At 36.1% G+C, this 17582-nt stretch overlaps 1 protein-coding gene across 7 annotated transcripts in view; it reads left to right on the forward strand.

Annotated features, from left to right (window-relative positions):
* The window catches only part of FHIT (fragile histidine triad diadenosine triphosphatase), a 1619043-nt gene that overhangs the window by 754559 nt on the left and 846902 nt on the right, over window positions 1-17582 (forward strand). For all 7 annotated transcript variants that reach the window (XM_077128814.1, XM_077128815.1, XM_077128813.1 and 4 more), the window contains one exon: window positions 13703-13822. In XM_077128814.1, the coding sequence (XP_076984929.1) occupies window positions 13720-13822 (103 nt within the window). In that variant the 5' untranslated portion in view covers window positions 13703-13719. The remainder of the gene's footprint in view (window positions 1-13702; window positions 13823-17582) is intronic.

Raw genomic sequence — 17582 nt, forward strand, 5'->3', positions numbered from 1 at the left:
TTTTAATCCAGAATTTCCTAATGTGAGTTCAGTAAAACACGGTAGCCTCAGATGATCTGTCCTAAAAGAATTATGTGGTGAGGGAAATATTGCAAATTATATCCCCCCTCTTAGAAATGAACATTAATGTATTTCACCTTCCATGTCCCAAAAGGAAGAAGACTGTGTAGTTGGGTTATTCTCCCCTTTCCCAAATTTATTTGAGCTTAAAACATTTTCTTCAAGAAATACCTATTAAATCCTCCAGAACAAATTTTAGAAAATATGGTCTTGGTCCAAGTAGAAATGCAAAACAAAAGTCAAAGAAATGATTTGCCCAAGGTTGCTATCCAGTGGGTAGATCTCTGGTATTTTGTTCCCTTGCTATAAATCAAACATGATTATCTTGTTCTTGAAGGAAAATGCTAGGGAAAGAGAGTCCTCCCTCTGATGGACTTTACCTAACAGGTCTTGTTAACTTGCTTTCGAATCATTCCTGCATTTTATTTTTCAAACAACACTCTCCTTCCAGAGGGGGTACTTAATAGTACTGCTTATTGTCTAATCACATAGTTGTATTGTAATTATAGTTTTATTTCTTCTGAATCCGTAAGCTTTCTCTATTCCCTCTAAAACCTGTCTTATTTTTTTTTAATTCCCAACCCCATAATTTGGTACTGCATAAAAGCCATTGTCTTTTGTTCTTCATCACGAACCTTTAACTGACCTAGGTACCAGTTTTGGTTCCCTATGCATTTGCAAATTCCTCCTACTGTAAAATTTTCCCAAATTTTCCTCAGAAGTCGAAAGACATCTGCATAATATACAACTGTAAAAGAAAATTAATTGATATTAATTAATCTTTTTCCCCTGGATGACATTTTTTCCCCTTGATCTGAGTGTTGGTAATATATTATTCAGTGTTCTTACTAACAGCTTGTGGTTATGCCATTATTCACTAGAGTTATTAAGTACCCAAAATAATGTTCCACAGGATATGCATGATAGAGCACAATTGCAGGTCTTGCTTGCCAGGCTTGTATACTTACAATGACCACTAAGTGTTCTGAGAACTTTGGAAGAAATCCACTTTGTCTTCATTCCTAGGTTGGCAGTTATTGATGTGAATTTACTGTGGTTCAATTCAATAAACCTTTGTCTGTCTTGTGTCAACACATGTGCTAAGCCCTAGGGGTGATTTTTTTTTTTTTTTTTTTTATTGTGCAGGGTATTGTTTCTGCCCTCAAGGAGCTCACATGCTCCAGGGTGGTTAAGTGCTTTATTATGTGGTGTGCAGAGCGCTTAAAACCCTTAAAGGAACAAATTCAGTGGGGAAAGGTTTCACACTTTAATGGCATCCTGAAGGCAAAGCAGAATTTCTTAGAAGGGCAGAAGACCTTGGTAACTGGAGATACATAAGTTGTAAGTTCCCACCCCCTCCTGGTCTCTCTCCTATCTCAACACTCTTGCTCCCAACTTAGAACCTCTCAGTATGCTGAACATGGAAATTTGTTTTTGACAAGTAAAATTTCACTGTGTTAGTCCAGATTAAAAAAGCTGCAGTGTAATTTTTAAAGTTGTCCTCATTATCTTCTCCGTCAATATGATTATGCCCACCACCTCTATAATACTCATTATGGGCCAGGCCCTGTGCCCAGCAGCCCCTATATGTTTGTTTGTTTTTTCTGAGATTACCCCCCAGGCAGCACTGCTCCCCAAAATTGTCTGCACATTGGAAGAGCTGACTAGCTTCACAGAATACTGATGCCAGATAACACTTGTTAACTGCTCCGGGGTATAGCCTGGGCTTTCAAGTGTTTAAAAATACCAAATTGGCAATGAAAATGGTCTAAAATTGATTGCAGTGATGGTTGCACAACTCTATAAATATACTAAAAAATCAGTGAATTGTATAGTATATGTATTATATCTCAATAAAGCTGTTATATTAAAAAGAAAGAAGATGATCCCCAGGTGACTAGTTTGGGAACTACTGCCATAATGTAAATGGGGAAACTGAGACCTACAGGCATTAAGTTAAGTTGCCCAAAGTTTAACAGCTAACCAGTGTGGAATAATAGGCAGCTTGATACTAGAGCTTATATTCCTATCAACTAAACCATCCTATTGTCTTCGAACGTGAAGATGGTTCTGCTGGCCCATTACTCAAAAGGCATGTGCTTGGAGAAGTTGGGATGGATTTGCATTCATCTACCTATCATCCCTCACCATGCCCTGTTATGTGACCAGTGGATCTAATTTGCAAAATAACTGGCATTGGAACAAGATAAGGGAATTAGCCCCTTTATAAATAAAATCCCACACCCCAGCCACATTATCACAGTACTGAAATGCACAGAAGCAGGCTCCTTTGGTGGCCAAGAGGCATCCTCAGAAACCCATTTATGGAAGGAAATACAGGGTATCAAAGTTATAAATTCAAAACCAACTGTTCCATATCTTGGATCCTTAAAATAGAATTCTATTTAAAAGATACTGCCTGCAATGTTACCTTGCTCTTTGTCAACACTCTGCTAAATCTGGGTATAAAACACACATAGAAATAATTTATAATAGGAGAAATTTTGGGGGTTTGACCACAGAGAGGCAATAAGAAGGCAAGCCTATAGCTATTGGAGTGCCTGTTTTCACCAGAACTAGGAAGACACAAAAGCGACAATACTACTGAAAGGAAAGAGAGAATCCTCATCGTAATGAATGATCATAAATGTGTTTTCTAGAAAGAATACCCAAGAAGTAATTCCTTGAAGCTTTATGGTGACTCTTCCAAGAAGAAGGCTGTATTTCTTATATGTAAAGATGATCTCTGCTGACGTCTTAATGGCTACTTCTCTTTGTGTTCTTTTACTGAATAAAGACTGAATTAAAAAAGATGAGCTCAGTTTCGAACTGAAAGGAAACTCATTAAAAATGGCCTTTCTGCAGGCTTAAAGGTTGAATTTCAGGGGCAGGCTTAGTTCATCTTGCTTTACTAGTTAGATACAAACTATTTCCTAAAGTGTTGAGGAGTCTAGCCATTTTCAAACTATTTCTAATTGCCAAACATCACCTGAAAGTTATCATGCATATTTAGGTGTTTAGTTTTTGTTGTTTGTTTGTTTTTTTTTACTCTTGGCTTTGTCTGAATGTGCCTAGACTACTTCCTGAATAATTTTGGTTTTTAATATTAATTTCTCTCTTTCTTAAGTCAGTGGTATTTTTTTCTTTGTTGGTATCCAGTAGTAAGAAATGGAAGGAGGAATGGGGTGTTTTGGCATTCCCTATCAACTAGAAGAGTTGTATTTTTCATGAAATTATTTTATTTATATTTCAGATCAGCCTGGCTACTGCTCACTGTTGTGTGGCTTGGGGATAGCATGGGTAGTGTGCTCACTAGTTAGTCTTGTTATTTTCCTCACTGTTACTTTGGCCCCTGTATTAGTTAGAGTTCTCTAGAGAAACAGAATCAACAGGAACACTTGCAAATATAAAATTTATAAAAGTGTCTCATGTGACCATAGGAACACAGAGTCCAAAATCCGCAGGGTAGGCTGTGAAGCCAACGATACCAATGGAGGGTCTGGACGGACTCCACAGAGAGGCTCAGCAGCCGAAACAGGAAAGCCTGTCTCTTCTGAATCCTCCTTATAAGGCTTCCAGTGATTAGATTAAGCATCACTCATTGCAGAAGGCACTTCCCTTTGGCTGATTACAAATGGAATCAGCTGTGGATGCAGCTTACATGATCACGATTTAATTCTATGGAATGTCCTCGTCGCAAGCCAGCACTTGTCCAACCAGAAAAACAGGTACCACCACTTGGCCAAGTTGACACATGGACCTAACCATGACAGCCCCTTCTTCCTAACTCCCCTCCACCTACCCACCCCTCACATATTTTAATCCAACAGTGAATCCTATTAGTTCTTCTTCAGTGTATATCCAGATTATGATCACTTCTCACTCTATCTGTTGCCACCACAGGAGTTCCATTCTCAGCCATTTATCCTCTGGCTCAATTCTCTAGCCTGTTTACTGTTCGAACTCCTTCTTTTCTCTCCATGGAACCCAGGGTCATCTTTTCAAAATTGAAATCAGATCATGTTACTGTCTTGCCTAAAAATTCCAAAGGGTACCCACCCAAATTGTTATAGAATTAAAACAATTGTCCTGGCTGCACATGTCCAGGGTCAGCCTAATCTGTGAGTTCCATTATAATGAAGGCATTTCTTTTTTCTTGATCGTGTATCTCTGATACCTAATACAGGGCCTGCCATAGAGGATATGTTGAATAAATGAATAAGAACACAGATAAAATAGTAGGGAAACCATATTTTAGGGTAATAGTTAGTGAACCAAATTAACTGACAAATGTTCTTAAGAGATGGATAATCAGTATCATCTCTGTAATGTCCCAGTCTTTTTTTTTAATAGGTGATTCTCAGACTTCTATAGTCAGAAGTAAAAAAAATGGGGTGTGTTTTACTATTAATAATGGTAAATGATTTGTTGATAAGAGGCCTTCTTTTTTTCAGGGTCTATTTTATTATCAAGAGGCTACTAAAGACCATTTGATAGGAAGTAATTGTCTGCTGGAATTTCAGAACATAGGCACAAACATTCCTGAGAGGGAATGAGCCATCAGTCCTTCCATCTCTAACTCTCATTTTTATTTGAATGATATGAGAAGCACAAAGTTCAGTCAGTGAGTTACCTTTTCAAGTTTCACTGCTGGATAATGGCCTGAACATCTTTTTTTCATCTTGGTGAGAAGAATTGGGCTATTCACTTATCCACTGCCCAAATGGCTATTGCAGATTTGCTCATTTCAAGATCTATGATAGAAGTTTTTTTTTTTTTTCCTTCCCATTTCCTCATCATCAGAGGCTGGTAAAAGTGGTTCAAACATTCTTCGACTAGCTCTTGTCCTGTCAATAGCACCTCATGAGGAGACTCCACTTCTATAACTTACTGTAACTGGCTTAATCAGAGAAGGAAAAGGAGAGAAGATATGAAGAAAAAATTGTGACTGTATCTTGTGTTCAAGGTACTTTGGAAGAATAGCTATATAAAATAGCTTGGCCTTGGGTACTGGCTTTGTCTTTGTTTCCAAAATGAGATTAACTATAACATAGGTCTCATTATGACGTCTGTCTGATTGATAATTTGATCTCTAATTTCTGCACATATGTCCATGCTTTAGGGCAGTGTGCTCTATTGGTCTGGTTCAGTTTATAGCAGTTATATTATGAACACATTTTAAATAAATGATAGAAATACGGCAAATTGCATTCATCAGTTATCCATTCAACTACTGTTTATGGTATTGACCATGTGCTGGGTTCTGCACTGGCTGCTATGCATGTGGTAATATTAAAAGAAAACCTTCCTTCATTCTTATAAAAGGACTGTTTTTTCTAGTTTCTGTCTCTCTCCCATCTTGTTTCTCCCTACCTCTCTGTCTGCCTCTCTCTCTCTCTCTCTCTCTCTCTCTCTCTCTCTCTCTCTCTCCCCCCTTTCCTCATCAGGAGAAGTAGCAAGTGCCCTGCCAGGTGTTGGCTGGCACCTTTTGGTCCATGGTCTCAAGCTAATAGGTGGGAAAATTTTTGCCTGAAAGTGGGAAAGAGGCTTCACTCTGCCCTCTTTCTCTTGGACTTGCCCATGCCCAGGAACAGTAGATTCATTAGTTTCCACACAGTAAGCAGGCTGGTCAAAGCTTTCCTCATTCTCCCCACTTACCATTGTCAGCCTGGAACTGAGGGAAGAATCAGGTCAAGCTGTGATATGAGCCTGGAATCTTCACCTGGAGTGAAAGAAAAGGAATATCCATTCTGGTCTTTGGACTGAACCAAAATATTTAGGGCTTACTTGCTGAATTCAGAGACTACTAAGAACTGCCTAGCCATTCATAAAACTTTTCTTGGATCTTCATTTGGCTCCTTGGGTCTCCTTGGCATGGAGGGAATTGATAGGTGACCTCAACCTAAGATAATATTCCCTGCCCTTAAGGAGATCATGATCTGTGATATAAGATGGAGAAGAAAATGCATAATATGGTATGTGTGAGAGGTGCTGTGTTAGGAGTGTGTACAAGGTACCATAAATATGACAGAATGGCAGGACAGGTGTTCCTACATGTATTATTACTAACTGGTTAAAACCCCATTCTTCAATGGATTGTGTCTTCAATAACCAAAGTAATGGAAGAAAATTGTATTATCTTGATTGTATGCAGAGAAACTATATACTGTCAGGCTCCCCATCAGGCCATACCATGACACAATTTAATTTGGGTATGATTTACTGTCATCAGAAACCTTTGGGTGCCTTCATCTTGGAATGTCTGTACTTGACTTCTCTAAACATAGTGCTCTGGCCTGCCTCCAGCAGCATAGTGAGTTCAGGAAAAAAGAAGACCACATGCCATTGTGCAGACACCAACACAGGAAACACCATCATCTTAGCAGCAGGCTTAAGCAACTGAAGGGGACCTTGAAAAACAAGCAGAGCTGATCAATGATGTTCATGCAACGACATAAGAAATGGCATAACAGGGACACGCTTTCTCCTATATTATAGAGCTGGGAGTTAAACAATAATTTAGACAGATGTTTTCCACCCCTCTCTGTTCTTACTGGGGAAAGTGAAATGGATGTTAACAAACACTTGGTCAACAAGAGACCCCTTTTGGGTCAGCTTTTGAGTTTATATTGTGCATTGTCCTCTAAACCTAGAGAAAGTGCACAAGCAATTTAAGTGGAAATATCATTAAGGAAATAGCAAAACCTTATTAAATGGAAAGCTGCTGGATAAATGAGTTTAACAAAATAAAAAGCAAGAGGGGAAAACTTAGGAGTAGCAATCTGAGAAAATGTCATCTGGGAATTTAGCTCTGAGGGTGTGCCATATTAGTTATGGCTTCACTCATTCTTAGTGAAAGTGGCACATCTTTCGTGATTCTTTCTAAATTCACCCTCAAAAGGGGTTCCTGTTTACTTGCCTTGTGCTGAATTTTATAGAAATATGTGTCCCTAGGGAACTTTTAATTATCTCTTTATTTCGCCTTTCTTTCATACTAATTCACTATACAGTTTGAAAATTCATACTACTGTGAAATTTATGGAATTTGCTAATTAGTAAGAAGCTTGACATTTACTTATATAAAACTATAAATAAACCCTCTAATTTAAAAAATTATGTCACAATCAGAATGTTCCCAGGAAAGCTGAAAGTCCAGTGAAAAATGTAGTCTTTAGATATTTATTAACAAAGGTTTAGTCAGAGGATTACCATAGATTGTGTTATTTCAGTGTTGAGGTTTATTATTCATGTGTCTAATTGAAAGAGTCTAGATCCCAGAAGATATATGTATTATTACATCCTTCACTTAAAATTGACGGAACCTTCTCAGGAGTACCATGAAAGGTTTTCCTAGATCTTTAGTCTTAAGTCTAAAAGTGAATTGCTTTAAATGTAATGTGAAGCTACTAAGTGGAAAGAGTTAAAAGAACTACAGAGGTAGAGGTAAGTTACAGGAGGTGGTGGAGAGAAAGTACAAATAATTTCCATGGCTAAAAAGGTGTGAAATGGAAATTCATTAAATGCTTTGAATTAATATGTTTTTAGTGCCATATGAAAGAAGTTATTACTATATATAGAAAGAAAAAAGGATTTAACTGGCTAGAAATATAGACCTTGGTTTGTATTAATATACCTACTTCTGTTGTTTGTTTATCAAGAAAAATATCAAGGGCTCAGTCATTCTTTCTGGAATAGATCAACTCTTCTATTAAAAACTTCTGTCATAGCTAAGGCCCATTAATAAGTCTTAAATGCATATATCTTAGACTGAGGTACTAGAATGACCTAGTACTTAGTTCTCTGAATGCCAGAAGCCATCATCACCGTATTTACCAAGAAACAGAGATCCCAGGAGTTGACTTCTCCTGATAATCTAATAGAGTATTGGTATATTCAGCCTTCTTGTTTGGTGGGAAAGAGTCAGCAATTTTACTTTGGCCTAAAATGAAATTGCTTTCTGCCATTTTCATTCTAGAGGAAAATATTTAATATCTTAGCCTGGGATATATTTCAGATTCTGGAGATGTACAAATCTTCCCATCACAATGTGTTGGCTATTACACTTTTTCCTACATGTCCCTCATAGCTCTTGGAGTATTTTTTTTTCTTCTTCTTTATTATAATTAAAACTTGAGGAGAAAAAAAAAAAAACAAAAAACTTGAGGAACCATGTCTACCAGCAGCACAAATCAGCAAAATTTCACCACACTTAAAGAAGGAAGATTTGAGTGAAGACGTATAAAAAATATTAGCATTTTCAGGTACCTACCTCACTTGGCAAACATAGTGAAATATGCTTTACATGCTCTATCATGTTCTCATTTCAAATGAGATATCTGAGCATGAGAAGTGCAGTGAATTGTGGGAATCAGGAAGAAAGTGGCAGAGCTAAGACTAAAAGCCAAGTGTCTTGAATGCCTGTCCTTCCTCTTCATGCTTCATTTCAAGAAAAGGTAGTTTTTTAGGTATATGAATGCATCACATGCATTAGCTATGACAGAAATAGAAGAGTTGATCTATTCTAGAAAGCAAGTTCAGAGAGCAATGAACCTTTCACATTATTGGCAGGCTAAACTCATGAGAAGAAATGTCACAGAAATGTGTGAGTTCCTAGGTGAGCATGGGACGTGGAAAGGGAGGGAGTGAGGGGAAGATTAAGCTGAGGTAGAGAGGAATCAGAAATGTTAAGCCCAAAATGTAATCCTGGGAACTTGCTTCCATTCACCTTTCTGTAAGCTTATCAGGTAGGGCATGGACTTTTGCTCCTCACCTCAGACCTTTTTAGCCAAGACAGACCACAATCCCATGGGAATAAAAATAAGCTTTTAGAGTGAAATAGAGATATCAGAGGAGTCTGAGAGAGTAGATAAACAGATGGAGCAAACTATAGAAGAGGAAGAAAAAATAAGAGTAAAGAAATATATAAAAACCAAAGTTGGGTTTTATGAAAAAAATAATAGGTTAGATATACCTATTGTAAGAATGATGAAGAAGAACAAAAAAAGAGGTATATGAATAAATAAAATACAAAGTAAGTTAAAGAAATAATTATGGATTGTATTTTTAATTTGTTTGAAAGTATATGATTTTTACCAATAAAGTTGAAAACTTATGTGAAAAGAATATATAACTAAAAATTGATGAAAGAAAAAAATCTTAAGTAAATCAGAAGTCATTAAATGAATTGTAATGATTATCAGAATTCATCCTCCTTACAATAAAAAAGAAGCAGTCCAGATAGTTTTACAAGTGGGTTCTACTTCACTTGCAAGGAACAGAAAATCCCTGTTTATACAACCTGTTCTAAAGCAAAGAAAATGGCCCCCATTAAATTTGAGCTTGGTAACATAAATCAAGTAAGTTTAATTTAAAAAAGAAATAGTTTTTGACCAACTTCACTTATGATATAGAAAAACACTAAGAATCAAATCTAGCAGTGTATTAAAATGTATTATGCTATAAATAAGTTTAATAATAGGAAATGCAAGGATGGTTCAATCGTTTAAAAAATCTATTACTGCAACATACTACATTATTGGCAAAGGACAAAAAAATGTGTGATTTATGGTCTAAACAGAATTTATTAAAATTAAGACTTTTTTAAAAAGTAAGGTTTCCAACCATAAGAATGACATATATAAATGAACAACTTTCCTCTGAATTAGAAGTAATCAATTATAAATTATTGTGATAATAAGATACCATTTATAATTGTGATATGAACTGAAGTCTATCTAGGAATAAATGCATAAAACATATAAAGCAAATTTAAAACTCTATTATAGAATTCTCTCCTGCCATGCCGAGACCTGGGTTCAATTCCTGGTGCCTGTCCATGTGAAAAAAACCCAAAAAACACAAACACTATTACAAGTGTTGTAATAGTATTATAGAGCATAAATGTGGTGTTAATAAATGACTTGGTTGACTATTGTGAAGATGTCAGTATTCTGCCATTGAAATTTAAATTCAGTGAAATTCCAGTCAAAATCTGAGCATGGCATTTTCTGAAGAGGCAAAATTGAGTCTAAAATGTATATGGGAAAATAAAGAAAACAAAGAGGAAGGCTCTCTTCACAAAGTATTAATATTCTATAGCACAAGATGGCAAACTACAGCCCTCAAGCCAAATCTGGGCTGCTGCCTGTATTCTTTTTTTTTTTTTTTTTTCAAATTTTATTAGGAAATAGCCATGCTCATTCACTTGCATATTGTCTATGACTATTGTCACACTGAGTGGCAGAGTTGAATAGTTGCAACAGAGAATGTATAGCCTTTACAGAAAAAGTTTACAATCCTGTTGTATAGCATTTTGCATAGAATTAGTCCAGAGTGTAAGGAGTCCAGACTCATTCCTATGTACACATGGGAACTTGGTGTAATAATTCCCAGAAAATGGTGCTGGAAAAGTGGCTCATAAATGGAGAAAAATGAAAGCATTTCAGTACTTCGCAATATAAACAGAGCTCCAAATGGTTTAAATACCTAGTTGTTAAAGGTAAAAATATAAAGCAGATAGAAGAAAATATAGGAATGTATTTTTTTGTAACTTAATGATAGAGATGGATTTGTTATATAAGACCCACAGAGCATAAACCATGAAAAGAAAATTGAGGAATTTGAACACATCAAAATGAATGATTTTTTTTCCAATGGATGGTACAATAGTGAAATTAACAGATGGTGAAAATATAAGTGTAGTGTTTAATAGACCATGACCAATTTGAAAATAGAGGAGAATGGGAGGAAGCCAATAGAAAATATACAAATTGGCAATTCATAGAATGGGAAACGTGCACACACATATATATGTTATTATTCAAGAAAAGCAAATTAAAATTAAATGCCATTTTTATTTATCATGTTGGCCAAAGTGAATAAAATCAAATAATATTAAGGGCTGACGTGGATGTGGGAATATAGAAAATCCTCACTTGCTGCTGGGGATGCAAACTGGTATATATATATGTATATATATGAAAATCTAAGTAGGGCAGAACCCAAAACTCAATATTGGGACACTAGCATAGGTACCCAGGGAAATATATACAATATATGCAAGAATGGAAGTCTCAATGTTATTTGCAATAAAAGACTGGAGTCAAGCTATCTCTTTGGCATTAGAGGATTGGACAAGGAAAATTACAATGGAATGCAGCAAGAGGAAAGAGCAGTGAGAAAAAATGAAGTATAACAACTTATAGCAACCTGGATAAGTCTCTAAAACAATAAGAGAAAAAGGTAGATGAGTTTTGAGATTTAAAGCCTTAGATAATTTATAAAAACCATCAACAAGAGCCATATATTTTTAAACTATAAATAAATGTAAACAAACATGTAAAGAGGATTACAACAGTACATTAATTATGGAAAAAATGAGTACTTGTGGTGGTGGGAAGGGAGGCAAAGGGGCTGAGCATAGAAGATGAGGGGAAAGTGTTAAGAAGAAGAAAAATGAAAACCGAAAGAAAAGACTTTCATAGGCACATGATGATAGTAGCCCATGAATGAGAGCCTATGCTCAAATCAGTTCTAAGCAATTGTCCTTAAGGTGAAACCAACTTCTGGGACATTACTCCTTTCAGGTTTGTTAGTTGCAGGTGCTCAAACAATACCATCTACTATGGCTCTTTCCATCAGTTCTGGCTTGGCTCACCTTGGTGTTGCTGCTAATATTAGGCAGACTCTTTTTAATATAACCTCTAGCTATTCCAGGGTCATTTCCTACTAGCTTGGCCACCTCAGCCATCATGACCAACAGACAGCAATAATCCTTTGTCCAATATCCTTGTCTTTGATTGTCTTATCTTATGTCCTTTGCCCACTCTTAAAACAAGTGTAGTGACAGAGGACTAATAGTCACTTGCCCATCCCTAGAACTAGAGAGTGGGAATAGCCCCACAATATAGCATATGGCATTTAATATCCCCAGACAAATCATGGTGGTATGGACAGAACTACAGGGAGTGAATGATGAGAAAGCAAAACCGTACATGATTAATAACTTGCATCAATGCCGTTTGTAGAGTAGTTGAAATGTTTTTCTTAGAAAAAAGAAAAACTGAGGAAAATGAAGAATGGCCAATCCCAAATATCTAAAGCCCTGCCCTTTGTTTCATATGGCCTCAAGGAATAAATCCATGACAAATAGATGAACTTGGTATGAAGAGAAACTATGATTGATGGAGCTGACTATTTAGGCAGAATGGGTAGTGAACTTTCCATCACTGGTAATGTTCAGAAATGGGCTAGCCAGCCCTTTGGCAGGGATTCTGTAGCAGGATCTAGGATTGGGGCAGATAATCAAGTTAGACCAATGGTTCTGATTCACTTGGATGACTTATTAAAGCACACATTGCTGGACTCTTCTCCCAGAGTTTCTAGTTCAGTAGGTTTGCAGTGGGACCTGAGATTTTTGCATTTCTCACAAGTGCTCATGTCATCCTGATGTTGCTGATCTGGGAACCACACTTTGAAAACCACTGGTTTAGAGGGTTTTTTACATTCTTACTGACCCTGCAATTTTATAAGATAGCTGTACATGTTCTTAAAACTGGTATCTGCACTATTGGAGCAACCATCCATCTTATTTCTTCAGTATCTGGTGTATGCCAAGTCCTGGTTCTGCGGGTGCTTCTAAACAGATGACATTTGCATAGCCTCTGTCTTTTGTGCCATTGAGAACATTAGAATCATTGAATAATTATACATTTATTGGTATGCTTTATAAAATAGCCAGCCATTTTCTGACTTTATCCTTTTTGTAATCCTATTTCCATAGATTTATCGGTTTTGTGGTAGGATGGCTCCTGAATTAGAAAAATGAAGCGGTCTCCCAAAGACAATGTCTTAGTCACTAGATGTATTTGCATCTGACTGATGGAAAATCATTCCTTGTGGTCTGTGTACTGGATGGATTTGATTCACCCTAGATGCCAACGGGCCACATCTTGATTTAACCCCGTCTCCGACTATACCCAGAAAGAGATATGTGGAACACTTTGCATATCTTGGTGTACCCCCACTCTGCGTCAACCACAAGTTATTCCCATGTTAAACTCCAATTTGGCCCTTTCTTCTTTTTTCTCTTTTTTTTCTGTTTGAGTTTGGAAAGTTTACTATATTAGTTCTCCAGGAGCACTCATATGTTTTTGTAATTGCAAGCAAAATCAAACAGTATCTATACTTTTTTTCTACATTGTTGTTATAGAAACAAAGATAAAATCATTTGAAAATGTATTTAAGAAACCAAAGAAGTATAGTGATGCTTAACAATGAAATTTTTCAACTTAGCAAAGGTGACCAAATTAATGGGTGAAATAAAAATTGTCTGGTAAGTAGAACCTAGTTTATTTGAGTACAAAGGGATTTATGAGGCAACACTCTTATTTCCCCATGCAAGCTTCTGCTTGAAAACACTAACCCTACTCAGGATAAGGCATATAAGAAGAGTGGAATATTTTAGGAGCGCTTAGCCAGAAAATATCTTAGTGGACTTTGAATGGAGAACAATTTAAATGATGTCTTTCTTTGCAACTAAGAATCTATAATAATTGAGTTTGCATTCCTTAAAGTGATATATGATCCAAGTTTCTTATTTTAAAATGGAAATATCCATTTCCTAAATTGTCTTCTTTTTCAGACTTTAACTGTGAGGAAATGTCGTTCAGATTTGGCCAACATCTCATCAAGCCGTCTGTGGTGTTTTTCAAAACAGAACTGTCCTTTGCCCTTGTGAACAGGAAGCCTGTGGTACCAGGACGTATCCTTTTTTCTAAGTGAGGGAAAGAAAAATCCTCCACACCTAACCAACAAAAGAATACATTATTTGCCTCCAGTGTCCAAACAGAAAAAGGTAAGCTAGGAATTCTTCCCAACCTTTGGAGAAACCAGGTAAGATGTTACATTTATTTTGAAACCTGTTGTTGGCACCAGTAATCAAGCATATTTGCTTGATCAATGTTGCAGAACTTCTGAAAAGAGTTGCTTGGCAACCACAACTTTGGAGGTGAATATTTGTTTGACCTTTTCACCACTGTAGCTATGTTAATAAATGGGTGCTTCTACACTGGGCCTAATGAATATCCTGAATGCTTTATTTTCAGTTTGTCCATTGTGAGTTTTAATGGTAGGTTAGAAATTAGATGACATCTCTGTGATGTGGTGACATCTTATGTGATGATTTGAGACTGTGTTTCTTTACCTCTTGGGGATCATTCAAGACACATTTTAATTAAATTTATCCACATGAAAGTACTTATGCATGAAAGTTTTTTTGTTTTTATGTTATGAACTGAAAACATTTTTTTCCTGGGAAAAATTCTCAGCTTTTATTTAGTGTTCAGTGCCATTGGCGGTAGCTTTGTTTTCTGTCCTGACCACTGGGTTGCAGGCTTATCTCCTTTGGACTTCTTTATTCTTTTGCAGTGAGAGTGGCAGGAATTTGTGAAATGCTCTAGGGGGTTATTTTTATGTTGTTGAAAGTATCAGTCCTTGACTGTGTGCATTTAAATTTTATATGGACACTTCAGAAATTTTCCCTTTTCCTGCTATCTTAGTTTGCTATGTAGAGGGTAACAAAATAGAAAATTTTGTATTTTAAGTTAATAAGAATTTTTTGCACTCTGAGACAGGATTTCACTTTGAAATGAGTTTCTCACTAATATTGAATCTACAAGGATGCTAAAATCTTTTTAGAGAAATTTACATTTTTTAAATTGAAAATTTTCAAAGTGCTTGAGAACGTGATGGATAATCTTCCTTCTTCACTATGTAACGATGATATACTGAAGCATAAAAACCACAGCAAAAACATGCTGATGAGAAAACACATAGCAAAAGTACTGCGATTATATGAGAGACTCCAAATTCCTTGAATCTGAATTTTGCTAAATAGAAATAATGATCATAGCAATAAACTAATAATGTTAAGTAGATATTTTCTTCATTATTGTTAAATATTTAAAATTTTAAAAAAAGTAAAATAGAATCTAAAGTATAAATATTCAATATTATAAAACTAGATTCTTCTGTCTGTTGAAGTATAAAACAAAACAAACACACACACAAACTAGAATGCTTTAGAAAGGACTTGATAAATTGAACAAGTTTTAAGTTGCACATCTATTTTGTATGGAATTTGTCTAAAAGACTTTGAAGTTCTTGCAATAACAGAAGAATTTTATTTGATTGTATGGATTCACTATAAGTCTGTGATGATTTTTTTTCTTTGGGAATACTTTTTAACCAAAGTATCTGTAAATGCAGACATCACAGGAATATGGTTTAAATGCATCTCTTTCTAGCTGCTGGCTTTAATTGACTTATAGTATTGAACTAAAAGAACGTCATATGAAAATTTGAATTTAGACAAGTAAATCTTAATGCCTTGTACTGAGAGAATGTGTAGTTTTAGAGACATACCTATGTTTTAATAGTTAGTAATGAAATGAATTTTGCTTCGTGGTATTTTTACTCATATCTTGATAATAAATAAATTGATTTTTCCGTGGTCTTTTGAATGACATCTGAAAGCAGGATGTGTAAGACGTGGGGTATTTATGTGTTGAACTCAAAAGAAAGTGAAAAGTCTGATTTTAAGGAAATGTCTATACTGTGTAGTGAGCAATTAGTGAAATATGGTGTTTTGTTTTTTCCCCCCGATGGCACTATAATTGCCATTTTGGAAATAAGTCCTGGCCAGTTAACATGTCTGAGTTAATGTCAAGACATGGGGAACATTTTATTAAAATTAACAAAGCTCAGTTTGTTTAGAAGGTAGCAAAAAGGACATGCTCTTTCTGTGGATGAGAACAATGATAAATGGGATGTTTTTGTAATCAGTACACTCTATAAGGCTATTTCACATCTACAGTGTTTAAAATGGTCTCTGGGCCAGTAGATAATATATTTGGACTGTTCACTTTGTAGGATGATTTTCTAACTTTTATTTTACTTTACCTTTGTAAACTCTGTTAAGTTACAATTATGAGAAAAAATTTAATAAGGCACTCATTTGCTTGTGGAAAGTTATATTCTTTTGTCCTGAGATTTGGGAATCGAAGTTGTGTATCCCTCTGCCTGCTAACATTTCATAAAATAATAGGCGAGATCTCTGTAGTGGATTTTAACTTGCTGTTTTCCCACCCCCACCCCTGCCCCATCCATTCTGCCTGCCCTAGCCTAGCGCCTTGGAGTCATCTAGCTTTTCGCAGCCTCCATGATGCTGAACTTCTCCAATCCAACCTACTTCTCGTTCTAAAGCACCCCTCTGATCCTATCACTCTCCTATTCACTTGCCTCCAAACCATTCATGAATATCTAGTTTTCTCAACAATGCAATCCAAACTCCTTAGCATAATTTTGAAAGGCTTTCATCATGTTGGTTCAAATCTACCCCTTCTCCAGCTATTTCCCAGACATATGTTGTACTTTTTCTTCACCATGCTTTCCCCTATCACTGTCTTCACCTTGAGAGCGTTCCCATCCTTTTCATTTCAACTAAAACACTTCCATGTCTGTCCTATTCATTTAAGAAAAAAAAATTCTTTGTGTTTGTTTGTAATACTTTGTTCTTATTCATGGGTTGATTCATTCAACAGTTTATTACCGAGCTCTTACTCTGTTCCAGGCACTGTGCCAAACACTTAACCCAGTCTGTCTCATGTCAGAACTATGCTCGTTCCTGTTTGTCTCTGTACTGGATCATTAGCTCCCAGGAAGGCACAGGGCAAGATCTGCTCTCCTGATTCCCTTTTTTCTTAGCATCCTGTAGCTCTATGTTGAACAAATTTAAAATGAAACTGTAAAATCAGAAACATATGGATCATTCAAATTAATGGAATAGGCAAGCAAAAAGTATGCTAAAGTCTCTTCTTTTCAGTATTTCCATGCACAAAGAAAAATCTTGTCACCATTTTATCTTAGATTTTTAGCATCATTTCTGACCTGTATTTTCCCCACTTTCCCTATTATGCTTTTTCGGTTACAGTCCTGTTTCCCATTTCTCTGTTATGAGTGCACTGAGTTAAGTGAATTGATGGCAGATGGGAAACTATTCTTTCCCATTTCTTGCACATGGTCAGTAGACAAGTTTGTTTTTTGGGGTGTAATGGAACATTTCATTTTGTATTTCTGATGTACTTTTTTTTTTTTTTCCAACTGATTCAGGTGTCCTTTGGGGAGTGTGTGCCATTCATGAGAAACTTGTAAATGTCATCTTTGAACTTCTGTCCTCTCTAACATTTTACTCCCTCCTCAACCCTTTTTTCTTATAGCTGTGCTCACTGACTTTTTCCTGGGTTTTCAGAGAAGGAAATGCAATATGAGATCAGGGGCCAAATACATGCTTTTGAAGCAAGGCTATTTGCTTCATACTCAAAAGAGCTACTTCAATCCCTCCTTGCCCCCACCTAGAGCAAACACTTCTGTTCACTTCAAGCAGTGTTTAAAACAGAATGAACAGCCTTTGGCTTCTGTGGTGCAGCGCTCTAGAAAAATATGTCAGAATGTCTTTAAACCAT

Source organism: Tamandua tetradactyla, chromosome 15 (genome assembly GCF_023851605.1).
Source record: "Tamandua tetradactyla isolate mTamTet1 chromosome 15, mTamTet1.pri, whole genome shotgun sequence".
NCBI lineage: Eukaryota > Metazoa > Chordata > Mammalia > Pilosa > Myrmecophagidae > Tamandua > Tamandua tetradactyla.